Source organism: Aquila chrysaetos, chromosome 6, assembly GCF_900496995.4.
Source record: "Aquila chrysaetos chrysaetos chromosome 6, bAquChr1.4, whole genome shotgun sequence".
In the NCBI taxonomy this organism is placed as follows: Eukaryota; Metazoa; Chordata; class Aves; order Accipitriformes; family Accipitridae; genus Aquila; species Aquila chrysaetos.
The window spans coordinates 51,919,405-51,937,723 of NC_044009.1; the positions used below are offsets into that span (position 1 = coordinate 51,919,405).

Genomic DNA, 18,319 nt, shown 5'->3' on the forward strand with positions numbered 1-18,319 from the left:
ATCTTACCTATTTAACTTCCTTCCCTAGATTCTTTGTAATTCTGGAAACGCTTGTGGGTTATGTTTTGTCTGGGCCTACATCTCCACTGGCTTTCAGTGAATCTGTGATCTGCATTATTAATCAGAGTGCAAAGCAAGTGGAAAATAAGGAGCATCTTTGGAGAATGTGGAGTATTGTTGTTAATCCGCTAACCGAATGGATTAATCGGGTATAGTGGCTTTTTGTTCTCTTCCCCATCTCCCTGGCCCTGCCCACGCCCCCCCTCCATCCCCCACCCCCCAAAAAAAAATTGCAGGAAAACTTTGTGCTGATAGTTTATGTAATTTCAGGAATTGCATGTCTTGAAGTGTCAGTAAAATGAAATAAGCCCTGGTAGTATTTTCTGAAACTGGAATGTGTGCAGCATGTTTTTTAAAAAGCCCCTAACTGGAGTATGAATGTTTGCAGTGAGGTAGGATGAAGGGCAGTAGTGGAGTAGTGATCCAGAGTGTGGTTTAAAGTGATTCCAGTCAATAAGAGTGATCACTCTTAAGTGCAGTGTCCAATATAGTGTTGGGAATGTTCCTCTCCTTTTTTTAAGATTATAAACAAGTTCATAGATGTGCTTCAGGCCTTCACTTCACACATGCAGCATAGTCTTGCTGCTACAAAGGATGGAAACCTGCCCTCCAGGACCTGTTAACTTTTAAATGCTAAGAGGCTTCTTTGTTTTATGTGAAAATGTAGTAAATACCGAGTTGTGATGTTTAGGATGTAATTACAACAGTGGCTCTTACTAATGTCAGACTTTTTGGTTGGAAGCCCTAATGAAAGGCATATAAACTGTAATATTCAACAGGTTCTGCAGATTACTTACGTGAAGTATATTGACTGTAATGTAGGGGTTGTTGAACTGATCCTCATGTAGTCATTAGACCTAAAAATCTTAGAATTTATGAAGGAAGTTTTAGGTGCTTTAAGTAGGTTGCTGTAATCGCTTATTGCAACTGAAAGAAGTAAAAAATATGTAAGGTGTTTCCTAACTGATTGGTTTTATTCTTGGAATTAAGTTATTTTGGAATTTAGAAACAGTGCTTTTTATCTCTTTAAATAGTGGGATAGTGGGATCAGCTTGAACTCTTGAAAGAACTGAGAATAGCTAATTTCAAAATGCCACTGGCAATTTACCTTGCACAGATCTTATGTATAAAGTAAATGTATTTAGAACAGCCTTATTTGTCATCTAAATTTTGCAGCTTCGTTAATCAGGAGATTGTTTTGTCATTGCAGACTAATGAAGTAAATCAGGGTGATGCACTGGAACACAACTTCAATGCTGTTTATAGTGCATTGTTGCTACCCGTACTGCATATCTTCCCCTTTCAGGAATTTCCACAGGTAATGGTGAATGCATAATGTTGCTTAGAAACAATGCGGGTTTTATAAAAACTGTGAAGTACTATCTGATAATTTCAGAGTAGAGGTTGTTCCCAATACATATATACATTGGACCACTGCTTCAGGGTTGGATTTCTTGAGTTACATAGGTTTTGACAGAAGAAGAAAACTTAAAGCAAGTTTTTATCTCTATGCACAGATGTTGATATTTATAAACTTTTTCTTTCTGTTGTTAAAGCCAACTATGAAATCCTTGTTGCGCACTTGGTCAGACCTGTATAGAGCATTTGCTCGCTGTGCTGCTTTAGTTGCAACAGCAGAAGAAAACCTATGCTGTGAAGAACTTTGTGCCAAAATAATATCTGGGCTAGAAGGTGAAACTCCAGTAGTGAGTATAAACCAGTGATACTGAACTATATAAATACTTTTAGCAGATATATTTTAAATTAGATATAAGAACCTATTGTAAACTCTGATGTAGTACTTTCTGTAACTTAAAATGTTTTGGGTGAGACTTAGATAAAGCTGTAACAAAATTCTTTTTACTAACGGAAGTTGGAGTTGATCTAGAAATCGATTGAAAGAAGAGAGTAGAAATAATTATCAAGCTTAAATATTAAAATAGCAGTTAAGCAGTCTTCGGATTTTTCTTCTAAGAAATAATGGTTTAGTGAATGTCATCATCACGGTAAATACGATTTGTCCGGTTGAAATGTGTGTGTATATATAAAGTAAGTTCAGGTTGAATTCACAAATACCACAAAAACAGGCATTTTGATTAGGAAGGATGGTAGGGCAGCACTGTAGCTTTCAGAGGGCATAACTTGCTATATTCCTGGTACCATCAACCTTGTACACTAAAATTTAAAGACTTTACTTCTAAAGCTTTATAAAAGAGAAAGCTTTTGAAAGAAGAAGCCTTTCTATTATCTGTCTTGCATGTTTGCAAGCCCACATCACATGGGGAGATAGAGTGTCTGTAGATGTCAGGGAACATTAGCTTTGGAACATAAAATCATTCATGCTTCAAAGTTGACTGTCTTTTGAAAAAATACCATGAAAGTAACAAATAAGAAACAGACGAGAAAGAAAAATGGAATTTGAAAATATGGAATTTGGAGGATTACATCATTAGAACTTACTTTGGATGCTGCTGTATCCTGATGATAAACTTCAATTTTCCAAAATTAATAATTATTAAGCAAGCAAGCAATTATTAACCAAGCAAGCAAGCAATTATTCAATTATTTAATTGAAACTAAACTGGTTTTGGCCCACAATATCAATGTTCCTTTTAAAAGCAAATTTTGTTTTATTTAGAAGAATTTGTGATGGATTGGGGGGCAAAAAACCCAACCACCTTGACCCATCTTTCTGTATGTACTAGAAATCGATCATGCTTCCCAAATGTTAATGACAGCCTTATTGTTATGCCTACAGTGGCTTTTCTGAAAGTCAGGCTGTGTGAACTTAAGCACACACTGACATTTGGTGACATGTTTTGCTAGATGGCTAGTACCTTGAACCTTAATACTTTGATGCATCTTCCTAAAGCTAACACCTTCTTACAGCTGCCTGTTACTGTTTTGCTTCTTTAGATGGTATATATGTTTATGTCTTATTTGCATAGAATGGGAAGACTCAGTCTTCAGCTTTTGTAAATCTGTGTGTGTGTGTGTGTTAAAATGTAATCTTACCAGAGTCTTAGCTGATAATGCAGGCAAATTCGATCCACTTTTAAATTTAAAAGCTGTTTGCATTGCTGTCCTGAATGGCCAACACGGGTTTTTTTCTGTTTCCTCCTCAGATGTTTTCAATGATGGATGGTCTCACCCATATTATGTCAGTTATGGTTGACTGCATCAACTTTGCACCATATGGTACTAAATATCAGCCAAAAAATAGATGTAAGACAATGCTTCAATATTGGGGTTTTCTGTGTCTTTCTCCCAGGGTTGGTTGAAAATTAGAGTTGTTGTAGATGCAGAAGTGATGACTGTAGGATATCAATGGTCTGTATATGCTACACATACTATCTAAGCACTGAAGGGATTGTCCAAAAAAAAATCATTAAAAAAAAAACAACCTAAAAATATCCAGTGTGCATATTTGAGTATCAGATCTCTTCTACTTGTTGAGCAGTTCAGTAGTTACTGTATAGCCTGGCAAAATACATCTGAAATTGATGTAAACGTTGAGGCCACTTTATTTTTCATTTCATTTCACTGTAAAACACTGCTGGTTTCTGAAGTTGTATTTGATATGTTGGCTATGATTTCATTTTTGCATGTGAAATCTGCTTTTGCTTTGCTGAAACATAATCTGAAGCAGTAATGCTTCGTCATAATCCATAGCCCAATTATATAATACCTGCCTAAAATGATGATAAACTTTTAACATTTGCAAAGCTACTGCTCCTGAAGCTGCTTTGCATAAAACGGTCAAGAATAGGTTTAACAGAAGACAAAAGGTCATTGTATGTAAAAATGTTCTTTGTTTTGTTTCCTACTACTGAAGCTGAAGAAATAATTTACAAAATAACCTCATTCAATGTAAAACTTGAAGTGTTTATAATTTCTCTGCCCCATATGAATTTGTTAAAGTAGTAAGACATTGTGTTGAACTGCTGAAAGAATGAAAAGCTTTAGTTAGAAAAGTTGATGAGGAAAACCATGATGGAGACTTCACTTACAAACAAACAAACTAATTAAACTTGATACTTCCCCTTCCCTCCTCCTCGCCTGTTCTAGAATTTATGCATATCAGCAAGCATGTGTAGAGTGGTTGCTGTCTCTTTGCAAGCAGGCATTAAAGATACTTAAAAGCATAGTCATTTGTCTTACCAACCATAAATATAAATAAGAGGAATAGGAGTCATATCTGTAGTGGTATGATAAAATTATATATTAAAAAATTTATGTCTTCTATTAGGTCTGGTTTTATACTATTTGTATGTAGATGCAGTTTGGGAATTAAAGTTCTGTTTCTCATGTATACAAAAAAGTTCAGATGTGTTTTGTTGTAATGCATGTTGGTTAGATAGGAAAAAATTTTTTTATTTTTTTTTTTTTATGTTAGCTCCACAGACACCTACAGATTGGTCTAAGAAGAAAAAGGAACCCCTTGGAAAGCTTGCCTCTCTATTTAAACTCCTGGTGATGTTACTAAACTCTTTCCATGTGTTCAGTTCCAAAGAAACCTGTTCTGAAACATTGGTCTCTGTCAGTCCTTCAATTATTGCTATTCTTCACAACATCATCAGCCACGTTTCATTGCCTTCAGTGATTGGGACTATGTTTGCAATTTTTTCAAAACCCCTGGCAGTGTTTTATGAAGAAACAAAGTGAGTATTTTAAGAATGATTGGAAAACTGGATTCATTGTATTCCTGCACATTTGTGAAATTTTGTGTGGTCTGTAGCAAGCAGTGTATTTGAATATAGCTCAGGGTTTTTCAGAGCTTTGGCACTAATATGCCAAGAATTTTCAGCTCCTGACAAGTCTCTCGCCTTTGAGAACACCGTGTATTTTACTACATTCAGCCCAGCTAGTAGGTTCTATTTTTGTAGTGCACCCAAACACTGCAGAAAGGATGGGTCTCTAAAGTAGTGGCTGAGAACTTGCTGTTTTCTACAACTGCTGCCCAAAAGCTGGGGTGCTGGGACTGAGCGCGTGGTGTACCTGAGCGAAGGCGGCTGCCAGGAGCAGCCTGACCGGCACGTGTGTGACCCTAGAGCCCACGGCGCGGCCCTGCCCTCCTGTCACTTTCAGTGGGATGCAAAAACACGCACGTGCGAGTAGCAGTCTGCATTGTAGTGCTTTTCTTTGGAAAGAAAACCAAACCTACCTAGTTGTATGTGAAAGGAAACCTACAGGACTTCTGAAAGCTTGGTGTTTAAAATTGTCATGTCTCTAGAGTGAATGTGTTGTCATCTCTGCAAGACTAAAGTGTTTGGTTTCCACGTGCTGTTTATTTTCACTGTGGTGAAGGTAGTTATTAACATGATTTGTTTTCTAGTGGGCAGGAACTGCGTAATGTTTTGCACGAAATAGAGAAGTCGTAATTAGTTGATGTGCACTAAAATCCTGCAGGTTTTTAAGCAGAGGGAAGTACTGAGAAATACTTGCTTGTTGCTATGTGCTTTTTTTCTTTTTTTCATATGGCTTTGCTTTTTTATTTTTTAATTGTTGTAGGCTTCTCTTCCCAGGACGTGATGGAATTGTTAGGGGCTTGGTGGGAGGGGGCTGGCAGAGGCTTGTCTCTGATTTGCTGATGATGCAAGAGATGTACACTTTGCTCAGGATAAGGAAAAGAAATGGAGTACAGCTCTGAGTGTTTTGGGAGGATAGGACAGGATAGGATGCTGCCAGTCAGCCTGAAACTTGAAGCAGCGCTGCTACCACTAACCTAAAATTCACCAGGAGTCCCTGTCTCGGAGGCAAGAGGCTACTTGTTCTTGTGTAAGGTTGAGCTGAACACCACCTCTCTCCATCTCCCATCTTATATGCCTTTGAGCATTGTCTTAGAATTATTCATTAAAAGGCAGAATTGAGTGTTGGATATATGTTTTTGAAGGAAGGCATGTGCAAGCAAATACAAGTTCTGGAACCTCTTCAGGTTGGAGGTCACAGGCTTATAAAATGAACTACTAAATGTAGTTTTCTCACGTTTTTCAGGGTAGTGTACCTAGGGATTTATTTACATGAAGTTACTGAGTTTAGGTGGTACTTCAACTTTTTAATGCAGATATTTATGGGGCCTGGGAAATCTGTTTGGGGAGAGGGTTAAGAGCAACATAAAGAAGGCAGTTAGAAGTTACTTCATAAGAAAACCTTAAGTTTGTACTAATTACTACCCATCTTTCCATTAGTTTCTCTTAAAAGTTAGCATATAAGTATCAGTGGGGGATAAAGGATAGGCTTACTTGAAACTATTTACATCAGGAAATTTTTTAATTGCCCAGTGGGAGGCTAGTTTCACAACATTATTTCATCAAGTTGTATACTAAAACTAGTGTGCAGTGCTTGAGTGCATTATGTGTTTAATTCTTATGCTTGGGATAAATGAGACAGCAAAATATAACTTTTTTGTTTGTTTTGGCAGGCTTGCTGATGTATCTAAAGTATACAGTAATCTTAACAACAAGGTAAATTTGCTAGAGAAATAGCTTGGGTTTGGGAAAATGTGTGACACTAGAGTTTTGCCATTCATCCTGTATTCGGGGAAAAAAAAAATTGAAAAATGTAATGAAGGTAGAGATTTAATTTTTAAACTTACTTATTTTTTACTAAAAAGGTAGCTGAGGGGAGGACCACTAAGCTTAGCTATTAGACTTTTCATGTGGTGTGGCGTTTAAACTTGTTTATTCAGGCCATACTATTCTATGGGATAATAATGTTTTGAATAATGTTTTAAGCTTTTAAATAGTGAATATGTGCAATATTTGAATTAAAGAAAAAAACTTATTGTTTCTTCTCTCTCTCAGCTTGAAAAACTACTGGCTGAGATTATCCTGTGTTTGCAGTCTCACTGCACTGGCTCTTACGATAGTGAACTGCTAGAGCAGCTTTCGCCGTTGCTCTGTGTAATGTTTCAGCATAAGAGCAAACAAATCCGCAACCAGTGTGCTCACTTCTGGAATACAACATTTGCTAAGACTACGTCACTAACATATCCTGAAGAGTTAAAGTAAGATACTTTTTTTTTTTTTTTTTTTTTTTTTTTTTAAGGAAGAGATCTTGGGTTATGTACAAATGAATTGGTATTGTTCTGGTTACCATTTATATTCTGCTTTTTGTGCGAGCTGGAATATCTGTTGGTCTTGTGTGCCTTCCCGCCCCCTGCCATAAGTTTAAAAATCTTTTTTGTTGAGCAGATCTGTGTTAAGCCAAGCCAAAAAGAAAATTCCACTCTTGCTGCCTGGTTTTGAAAGCATCGAGGTAGCCGAAGACTGCAGTGGCCCCTTCTCTGATGTGGTGAGTATTTTGTTGACCCCCAGCGGGTGCTTCATTGTGTGTAACTTCATGGGAGCTGTTCAGAAGGTAGCGGCAAGGTCAGTTTTGATTTCTACTGTGATTAGCCTGCGCTTGCTTCGTGTTTAGAATGATAAACTATGCTGTTTAAGCACTGTCAAAAGACTGAGCTGGTTCTTAACAGTTTATGCATTTTAAATTTCAGGTTCTATTAGTTTGTTTGAAATAATTAATTTTTTAAGTTGTCCTCTACATAATTTAGAGGAAAATGGGATTGTGGGACAGTTTAGTTGTAGAAATTAATACATCTCAGGATGGGTTTGTGAGCTTGGAGTTTCTTCATACGATGCATTCAGTGTATTTTTATTTGAATAGGCGGAAAATTCACAGCTGGATGCAAAGATAAGTGGAATGGAAGTAAAGTTGGGTCAGAAACGAGACTCTATATTGGCACAGACGAGTGAACTAAAAAACGAAGTAAAAGACCAACCCAGTAAGGTGCAAGTAACATCTGCGAAGGTAAGGTGTTTACAGATAGGTGTGATGGAATCAAATCCGTTATATTTTGCAGCAGAATGTCTAGTACGGGCTGCAAATTCTCGGTAAAAATTAATAAATTTTGTGATGCTGAAGTATTTTTCTTTCAGACTTGGGCTGTATAGCATGCTTTAACTAAATTTTCCTGTTAAAATTCCCTGCTAAGTTTACAGGTGGCTGAGTTTTAAGGAGGGATCATGGAGGTCTGCTTATGGATGGGAGGAGTGGCAACCAGGTACAAAATGCACACCTCGGTCTGGTTGCAGGTTGTGACAGATTCAGGTGTTGAGGTGGATCTTGGTTTTGGGAGACCTGTGCTGCCTGCTCCAGTCTGTCACTCGCACTAGGGAGAAAAGGGTGTTGTATTCTTAAGGAATCACTGATTTAGTAAATGGCAGTAAATGGTAACCCTCCTGAGTATTGAGGCACTTTCACCCGTTACAGCCTTTGAAATTCACGACACTGAGGGAAGCGCAGAAGCTCACTTCAGGGCATGGAGGAGGGGATGCAGACTCTCTCCTAGGCAGTAGTGTTGGGGGAAGAAAATCACTCATGAAGAAAACCAGCACCTACTGAGGGATTTGTGCCAATTAATATCCTGAAAGAACTGCGGTTATTTGAGAACCGTTCCATTTAGGATGGCTGTACCTGAAAACTGTGAAAACATTTTCAATTCCTCTATTTGTTTTCTAATCCAGGTGGGGGGTTTTGTTTTCTTTCTATAGTTGAAACTAGAATTTTCATCTTCAAAGACTAGAAATGAGGTACTTTTGGAAGAGGAGAAATCTGTTGATTTCGTGTTTATTCCTCCAGAAACAAAAGCAAGAATATTGACAGAACATCAAAAAGAAGTGCTTAGGTCAAAGAGGTCTGTAACTTACTCTGTTTTAAACTTAATGTGAAATGTCATTACATTGAAGTTATGTCAAATTGACATAACTTCAATTCTTGTATCTCGGACTACTGGAGGTAATCAAGTCTTACTCTTCCATACAAGTTACAAGGTTTAAAGCTAACAAAGTTCCTTGCTTTACTGTTTTAAAGCAACCAAATTATTCTCTGATCTGCATTTCCTATTTTGATTAAATATACTCTGTTATCTGTTTGGAGTTTGGTAATTTGGAGTTTACGTTTTTACTTCATGACTCTCACTTGCAATGTGAAATGGAAGATGTTATTTTTCTTAAATCATTGACATGAAAGGGGTTTTTTACCTGACCTGAAGGAAAGACTTCTAAATTTGAAGAGAAGTCTTATGTCAGTAGCATATCAGAAATTAGGGTATTCCCAAGACTCATCTTAATTACAAGGGAATCTTTAGAATTATCATCTTTAATGTGAGAAAATAATACTAGAGTATTTTCTGTACTCAGACAGCAAAAACATAGTGTAAGCTGAATTTGTGTACAATGGCACTTGACAGGAACTCGCATGTGGTGATGAATTCTTTGCAGGGTGGGATTGCAGTCACAGCTTTTTCCCCCCAAAAGCATGTTTGAAATAAAAAAAGATTTAATGCAACTGAAAATAGCGGTGTCGAAATAAGGAGATAAATCATGATCTGCATCCCCTTTGCAGTTTGCTGTGCCAACTGGAGTCTGAGGTTGTAGCAGCCAGTTGCAATTTTGTGTCTTTTCTGCCCAGAACAGGGAGCAGAGCATATGGTCACACACTGTCCTGATCCGCAATATACGCTGCCCTGCTTTTTGTGCAGCAGTCCCCAAGTGGATGCGTGTTGCAGTTCGAGTAGTCTTGAGGGTTTGGAAGTTCAGTCCTCGTCATACCAGTATCCACTCTCTTGTGACGAATGCGTTACACTACCCCATCCTTTTATTTTTCTAAAAAAAGGGTCTGACTTAACATTTCTGGTTTTGTTTCAGAGTTGATATTCCTGCTATGTACAACAATTTGGACACATCACAAGACACTACCTTATTTTCTCAGTATACTCAAAGCCAGGAATATCCTTCGTAAGTAAAGGTGGCCCGTATATACATCAAAGGTGTCCTCCTTTTCTGCAACACTTCTAACTTAAGTAACTTCTATTTTAGGGAAAAATCATCTTTAATAGAAAATGCAAAAGAAGATACTAAAACCAAGCCTCAGGTAATTTCTCATTGTCTAATGGTAATGAAGATATCAGAATTATAACCATACCAGTGATGTTTTCTTCCTGTTAGTAGCTCTGGTAATTAATGGCAAAACTCTTTGATTACTGGCTATGATATGGTTTTAAGATTGATTTGGAAACTCTTCAAGCACAAAAACGCACCCCCAAGTGTATCGGCTTGCAGGACTAATTCCCTTTCTCTCTATTAATTAACCTGTAAGACTCTTGAGAATATCTTTGTTTTCTTGGGCTTTCTCTTATTTTTTCCATGTCTGAATAATACTGACACAGGCTCCGTGACTACAGAATACGCCAATAGCTTTTGTGGTTTGTATTTCATTCTCGCTGCCAGATTTGAATCCAATACTGTTGCAGTGTTCTTTGTGCTGTGTTCTGCTTTATGTAATTTACACTAGAAAGGGCCAATCATGAAGCATTTTGACTTAATTTCAAAATGGGAGGATTTATATAATTAGTTTTAGTGTGGATGTATTTGAGTTTTGTTACCCAGCTACAGGTATTATAGGGACTTACCGATCTGTCATGTGTATGTGCTACTGACTATTTTATTGGGGTAAAAATACCCAAAAGCTGTAGCACAGGCTTACTGTGACTTGCTATGGTGCTGCTGTTCTAAGAATTGTTTAATTGCCTAGCTTCACGTTAGCAATTGTAACACTGTTGACTTCTCTTCCATAACACTTTTTCCCGAGCAGATGCATTTGGTATGCATCATGATTTTCTGGAACTATTTTCACTTTTAAAACTCTTAATGTTGATTTCTGTATTACTCTAGTGGACCACGCTTTTAAACAGCTTAGCTGTGTTTCCCCATTCTGAACTGCTTTTGGATAAAGCTTTAAGGGCTTGAGGTGGATTAAATAATAGATTTTGGAAGGAAAAAAAAAATTGTAAATCCTCAGTATAGTTCTGTTCCCTTTTGGAGAGGAGTTGGTTAAACAGCTAGCTTGATCAACTGTAGTGCCAAACAGATGGTAGGTAAAATACAGCAGAACTTTCAAAAATTTTTAGGAGTAGGTTTGTTAGTATCTCTGGCAAAACTTAAATAAAAGGTTTTTGCAGTTCTCTGTGGTTTGAGATTAAAGGGCTTTAAAAAAAAAAAAAAAAAAATTTTGTCTTGTATAACTACCATAGGATAGTTAATAAAATAACTTGAAGGAAGGGTGGTTTGAAAAACCTTGTGGATATGTTGTTTTCTATTCCAGCAGAGCTGGGGTTTTTTATATCATATTCATAGCAAAACTACAATACTTTGCTGTTCATGTTTTTGGGACAGGAAGAAAATGCAGAGAGTCAAGGATGCACCAACAAATCGGATGAAATTTCAGAGGACTGCAGATCAGATAATCCTCTTCAGAATGCTGCCTGTGAAAAAGTGTCATCTCTTCCTCACATAAAGGAGAGCTCAACTTTAAACAATGAGGGAGAGTCAAGAAGGGATAGAGCTGAAATGATTCTGGAGGAGCCGTCAGTCAGAGAGGGATTAGAAAAAAATACAGTGGAAACAGCTTCAAAGGAGCCCTTAGGAGGGAACAAAAACACTTCAAATGTCAGCAACAGTTCAACTTCAAGTGACGTAATTTCTGGAACACCGCAGCCTGCAAGCCGACGGCAGTCTTTTATTACTTTGGAGAAATTTGGTAGTTCAGAGAACAGACCCTTTAGCCTTTCAGCATTAAATAGTTTATCAGAGATGTCTGGAAGTGCTTCTGTGGCAGGTAAACAGAAAAATACAAATGTATGCAAGACTAGTGCTAAACCAGAAAAATCTGGAGAAGACGACAAAAAGCCTTCAAAATCTGAGTCTGAACAAATATTTACTGCAATACGAAGGCTAACTCGCAGGCAGAGTAAAATGGAGCACCAAGGATATAAGCAGTCCAAGTTGCTCATTAGGTCAGAACAAGAGAAAAACGCACGAGAGTCTTTTGCTTCCAGCAGTATGGAAAATAGTCCTGAACTGTCTGTTTCAGTAGAAGACATGGAATTTGTTCTCCTTGCTCAGTCCCAAGCTCTCCATTCTACAGATTTAGAAATTAAAAAAGTTGAAGATACAATAACAGAAATAGAAAAGGTCCAGGCATTAGATACAGATTCTAAAGAAAATACGCCCCCAGAGACGACCGTGTCATCTGACCAGGTAACAGGTGATGATAGTCAGGTTCCACATGTGTCTCCTAATCAGAAAATACTAAGACGTTCTTCAAGACGACGGTCGGAAAGCCTAGAAAGTACAGCAGGTAGTCAGGATAAGGAAGATGGCCACCAAAAGAGAGACAGACGTAAAGATGATGAAAAATCTGGGCAAAAGAAGGTGCCGCAGACTAAAGATGATGTATCCCAAAAGCAGAAAGCAGTTTCTGGGAAAACTGCAGAAAATACAAATAAAAAAGAAAGCAATCTACCCGAGAGTAGTGCTGCAGAGGACTCAAACTCAAAGGAGTCTCCTGCTTCAGGGGGCCTTGATGAAGTGAACAGAAGTGCTAGGAGGTCAGAAGATAGCTTAAAGACTGACACGGAAGGTCAAGACTGTAGCTCCAGCACAGTAGGTCAGAAGATTATTAAATGCCCACGATACCACACACGAAGAGCTTCCCAAGGATTGCTTTCCAGCATAGAAAATTCAGAGGCTGATGGCTCCGAGACCAAGGAAGAAAGCACAAGGAAGAAAAGATCTGCCAAAGTGAAAAATAAAAGTGATTCTCTTGAAGGTAAATCAAAAGATCGACAGCCAGGAAGCCGTAGCCATGAGGTGTCTTCCCAAGGAAACGAAACTAAGAATCTGTTGGAAACAAATCAAGGTGAACTGAGCCATGAAGCCAGCGCAGATGCTGCACTGACATCTGAACTGTGTGACCTGGAAAACCAAGTAATTCCTACAGCTGCTAGCAAAGCTGTGGAATCTGCCAGCTCAAAGAGTTCACCTGATGCACTGGATGCAAATGTGGAACAAAACAAGAGCAATACGTCGATAGAATTATTCACCAATCCCTGTGTATTTGACCAAGATTTGAAAGCAGCAGAGGAAAATAAGCAAACAAACATAGAAGACTATTGTTCAGCTGTTCTGACTGAATTTGTACTGGGAGCAAATGCTTCAGGTGGTGATCTTTCCTCTTCGCAAATACCCGACTGTCAGCACAAAAGAAGCAAAAGGCTGAAAAGACTAAGGAACTGTGGTGGTTGTAAAAAGTCAAAGCGGCAAGTAATGTCATTCACCGATTCAAAAAATGAGACCACTCTTAAACTGAACAAGCCCCAAACCACCCCAGTTCAGATGTCTGTAAATACATCAGAGATGTCTAGTAATTCAAATTTTGACGAGAGCTTGTCCATAGCACCTTGTGCAATGAGCACTCCATTGCATCCTCCTAAGGAACCCAGTGCATTTAACTTGGAAAGAGAGAGAACATCTGAAGATGACCTGCAAGGAAGTAGTGGTGTAGTGGAGGAGGATCTAGAGAATCTGGAGTGTAAGGCAGGTGAAGTTACTGAGTCCAGAGCGGACATAAAAGAACCTGCTGATCAGAGTGACCGACCTGAACAGTGTCAGTCTGCCTGTGTTTCAGATGAGCCTGGTGACAGCTGTTGGGCTGCAGGGAGTCAAAGCGAAGAACCAGCAGCTACAGAAAAGGAAGAAATAAGTCAGAAGGGACAGCTGGAGGAGATACCCAAGGCACTGGTTGTTGTTAGCAAACCTGAGAAAAAACAGATGAATGGGCTAGAAGGCAATCAGGATGATAAAGAAGCAGCTGAGAACGCTGTAGGAGAAACTGGCATTATTCAAGATAAAGAGATGAAGGAGGAATTAGTGGAAACTGAAATTACAGTGCCTGAAAATGTGGCCTTAGACAAAGAAGATGCAGTAGCAAATAACAGTATGGATTCACCTCAAAAGCCAGAAGATCATGATTCTTTAGCGTTAGTTAATGAAAGCCCTAATGGTATGCAGGCACGCTGCATGTGGTCTCCTTCAGCTTCTCCATCCACTAGTATTTTAAAGAGAGGCATAAAAAGAAATCAAGATGATGATTGCCTGTCACCCGCTAATAAGGTATTGTGATGTGATTCATTATGTGATACTCACAATTCATTCAATTCATAACTGGGATATGCAACAGTGTCTGTAGTGTAATAAGTTCCAAATATGTTGAGTTATTGCCTGTATTTTTCATTGTAAATGATCTTACACTGAAGACTTACAGATTTCTTTTTGGAATGTGCAAGCACTCACAGGCTTGCATTACTGGGGCTTGGGGTGGGGAGTTTTATTTTCGAAAGAGTCTGCCAAAGTCTAATCTGCTGCCTGGGTTGCAGTGCAGCAGATGTTACTGCAGAAGCACTGTGTGCATGGCCAGGGTCTTAGCGCTGGATTCTGAGCAGCTTTTTACAAAATGCATTTAATGTTTCCTTTGGCAACAAGGAAGCCACGGTTTCTGTCCTTGGGCGAAACATGATCTGTGTCATTCAAGAACTTTAATGACTTTATTTCAAACTGAGTTATTTTGTCTCTTCAGACTTACTTCACCAGAGTGTGGTGGTTTCAGTTCACACTATAAAAACTACTTCTCTCTAAAAACAGATTCGTCGAGTCTCTTTTGCGAATCCAATTTATCAAGAAGGACTGGCAGATGACATAGATAGGAGAAGTCCTGTCATCAGATCCCATTCATCTTCACCATCTTCCCGAAATCTTAAAATTTTGTCTAATATTCAGGCTAAGGTAAATTCTGTTATGTATGTTCTGTGTGTCATAAGTACTCGCATTTCTCATTTATCATAGGTAACATTGCTTTTAGTGTATGTTCATAGACAAACAATTGTAAAAGCAGAGAATCAGTAAGTGTACAAAGTAATTGTAACTGGTTTAGCCTGACTCATTCTGTTACTCTCTGAAGACAAATGCGCTCTGAGATCTAGGTAGCTACAATCTTATGATTAACTGAATTCCTACGATCCTGAGAGATATTTTTTCCTCTTTTTCTATCCAGCATATTACCACTCCAACCAAAGGATTTCTGTCCCCAGGATCTCGTAACCCTAAATTTAAGAGCTCAAAGAAGTGCTTAGTAAGAAGTGCTTTGGTTCATGTATCTCTTCTATTTTTTCCTGTATTCAGTTGTGTGATAGTTAATTTAACAATTTTTCTGTATTATTCGAGATCACGGAAATGGCTAAGGAATCGCTGCCTTGCCCTACAGAATGCATGTATCCTGCCTTAGTTGGTTGCAAAGCACCGGTTGATGTAATTTTACCTCAGATTACATCAAACATATGGTGAGTGGATTGTTGCTTTTGAAGATGACGTTTTACTAGAAACTGAATTCTTACTGAACCTACAAAACCAAATTTTCTAATGCAAAATGTGATGACTTAGAGACATCTTTTCTAGTCTACTCAGCTCCTTTTCCTTCTGCTTGTATTACATATGGGAGGGCTTTAGAATGCCATTCCCTGATGGATAAACTGCAAAAAGGTGTGCTTCTGCAGATAGAATGTCATTTGCATTTTGTTTTTTCCTTCACTTATGTGTATGTGAATCAGCATTCATGTAAGATTTCTTTCTGCTCCACCGTGCCGGGCAGAAAGGACGTGAATTCTAGCACAATAAACCATTTTTCTTTCTCCCCTGCTGCAGCGCCAGAGGCTTGGGGCAGCTCATTCGAGCAAAGAACATTAAGACAGTGGGTGATCTGAGTATCCTGACAGCATCAGAAATCAAAACTCTTCCCATCCGCTCTCCAAAAGTTTCCAATGTTAGAAAAGCTCTTAAAGGATATCATGAGCAACAGGTAAAGCTTAATTTTAGTACCCAAAAAGCCAGTCTTAGCCTACTGAAGTGCTAACATCCATCATGAGGAATAATGTTTCCCCCCCCGTTAGAAATCAAAGTAACATGGGAATTCAAGGTACAGATGACTTGGTTACAATATTATTAACAGGAATAATGATTTATTACGAGGTTAAAACATGTCCCACCGTGTAATCTACCCCTCCACCCCACTCTGAATATGCATCTCTTGTTCTCTCCTAAAAAATATGCAGGTAAAATCTCGAGGGTTTGAGGAAATAGCAGCGCTTGAAGATGCAGAAAAGCCTGTAAATAATGTAGAGGATAAATCTCTTTCTGTAGATGAAGAAAAACTTGCAACAGGTACCTATTGCCTGCTTTTTGCTTGGGATCTGGATGTTTCTGCTGTTTGGCTGCTTTCATTCTCTCCTAATGGGAATGCTGGATCTTTTGGGGGGTTGTTTTTGAGAGAGAGTGTGTTAATAGCCAATATTAGCACATTAGATGGGTGTTTGAGTTAGCCACTTTATGAAGCTCTGTAGCAGTGGCTTTTTAAAACTTCTTACATATTTTGAGGTAAAGATGCTGCTTTTCCCTAAACAAGCTTGCATAAGTATGTGAAGAACAAGTTAGGCAGGGCTTTAAGTACTTAATTTTCTGAATCTCAACAGGGTATGTCTCCTGAGCTGCTTAATACTGTAGTAACTGCTGTGGTTCTGGGCACACAGAAACAAGCAAGATGAAGCAGAGAGAGTTATGTGGTGCCTCATCCTGAGGGGGGTGGGACAGGAGAGGGGTGATTCCCTGGATACCCATTTTGGATTTGGGTGCCTAGATTTTTATTTGAATTCTCCTGGGCATTTGGGGAGTTTGGCCTGATAGCTCAAACAGGAATCCATATTTGTTCTTCCTACAAGATACTTGAAGCATTTGGTTAACTGGAGAACAAAGAACTCAGGAGTAACTTCTCCTCAGCTGTCCAGTTTAAAAGTTGGACTTTGGGATAACACGTCTCGAAGAACACTGGCAGTATCTGACTAGGATCAAATACTTTAATTTCTGTCCTTAGTTTTATTGTAGAATTGTGATCAAATATAATGAAAGTCACCATAAAGAAGGGTAGCGTGGAGTGCTGAGGGCTGCCTTTGTCAGAAGCTCTCATACTATGCGGAACAAATACTTTGTAGACTGCTTGAATATGTTATTTTGTACAAAAGCTGTACCATTCTGCTGCAACATAATTCTGCTTAGATTTAAATCCAAACGCACAGGCTGCACTGCCCTACTTTTCTTCCTTTTCAGATTTGATTGAACCTGTTGTCGTGAATACAAATGACCAGCCCACAGCAGATCTTCTGAGCCAGATTGATGCACTTGCTGCTCAGCTGACCTCCGAAGATCTTCACAGCTATTCAGGGAGCCAACTTTTTGAGATGCAAGAAAAACTGGTTGGCATGACAAACTGTATCATGAAGAACCTGCAGTCCCGCTGGAAATCCCCACCCCATGAAAGTTCCGATTAGTTGTTTATCGTTTCTAAGTAAGGAGGATTTTGTTACAAAAATTTTCCCAAAAAACTGCTTTTCTTACTGGTGAATTACTCCTTAAAGTGTGCGTCTTGTACTATAGAAGATTTTTTTTTTTTAACACCTATATGAGCGAAAGGTATTGTGGGTTTTTTTTCTCGGGGTTTTTTTGTCATTGTTGTTCTAATTTGTGGGATTGTTTATTCCCTATTAGAGGTATTTGTATTGGATTGCTATGCATATTTCTTTCACTACCTGAAAGAAAACTTCATAAAGTTGTGCAATAGCAAAGACTGTGAAACCAAACCAACAGAGTAGTTAAATTATTTTTTCAAATCTGAAGTGTTCTTACTGCTGCAAACTCTTACTATTTGGTAAGAGATAGATCTTGCAGCTCTGTTCATCTGCTGCCCCTGTTTGTTTCCTTTTAAGTTGCTGAAACTCTGACAGGCAGTGGCTCTCTTTTCAGCACCATTTTATATTGAGATAAGCTGTGCTTACTTCCTTACGGCAGCAACGGTCCGGGAACCTGGTATTTGACAACTGGATGACATCTATTTTTGCATGTATTTTTGTAAGAATCGCACTAAGCAGCTGATAATGAAATGTACCCTTACAGGTAAAAGACTTTGCAAAACTTCTCAGGCTTTTTCCCATGTTCTTTGCTTGCAGTAGTTCTCCTTCTGTGGAGAAGACTTTTTCCTTGGGGAAATGAATGGAATTGATAAGAGCTCATTGTATATTATGTACAGACTTATCATGGCAAATGTTGGTTAGTAATTTATGATCTTGAGTTTTAATTGCATGGAATGCATTGCTGCTTCTCAGAGACCTTTCAGAGAGAGTTCTCGGGTTTTACTCTGGAAGTCTGATCTGTATATATTGTACTGTAGCTATCAAAACGGACGTTTATTGAAAGGAGTTGCTGCAGGTGGTTTTAGAACTTAAAAACATGGGCAAATAAAACAGCAAATAGTTCCCAAA

At 38.5% G+C, this 18,319-nt stretch overlaps 1 protein-coding gene across 5 annotated transcripts in view; it reads left to right on the forward strand.

The window, feature by feature from the left end:
- RIF1 (replication timing regulatory factor 1) overlaps positions 1–18,319 on the forward strand; it is a 37,079-nt gene extending 18,760 nt beyond the window's left edge. For 4 of the 5 annotated variants that reach the window (XM_030019086.2, XM_041124651.1, XM_041124652.1 and 1 more), the window contains 19 exons: positions 29–209; positions 1,271–1,378; positions 1,617–1,766; positions 3,186–3,285; positions 4,457–4,721; positions 6,482–6,524; positions 6,864–7,066; positions 7,254–7,353; positions 7,726–7,869; positions 8,613–8,755; positions 9,768–9,857; positions 9,939–9,993; positions 11,295–14,072; positions 14,601–14,741; positions 15,010–15,087; positions 15,180–15,295; positions 15,657–15,810; positions 16,064–16,172; positions 17,112–18,319. In XM_030019086.2, the coding sequence (XP_029874946.1) occupies positions 29–209; positions 1,271–1,378; positions 1,617–1,766; positions 3,186–3,285; positions 4,457–4,721; positions 6,482–6,524; positions 6,864–7,066; positions 7,254–7,353; positions 7,726–7,869; positions 8,613–8,755; positions 9,768–9,857; positions 9,939–9,993; positions 11,295–14,072; positions 14,601–14,741; positions 15,010–15,087; positions 15,180–15,295; positions 15,657–15,810; positions 16,064–16,172; positions 17,112–17,332 (5,179 nt within the window). In that variant the 3' untranslated portion in view covers positions 17,333–18,319. The remainder of the gene's footprint in view (positions 1–28; positions 210–1,270; positions 1,379–1,616; positions 1,767–3,185; positions 3,286–4,456; positions 4,722–6,481; positions 6,525–6,863; positions 7,067–7,253; positions 7,354–7,725; positions 7,870–8,612; positions 8,756–9,767; positions 9,858–9,938; positions 9,994–11,294; positions 14,073–14,600; positions 14,742–15,009; positions 15,088–15,179; positions 15,296–15,656; positions 15,811–16,063; positions 16,173–17,111) is intronic. The other variant, XM_030019087.2, reaches the window with a different exon arrangement.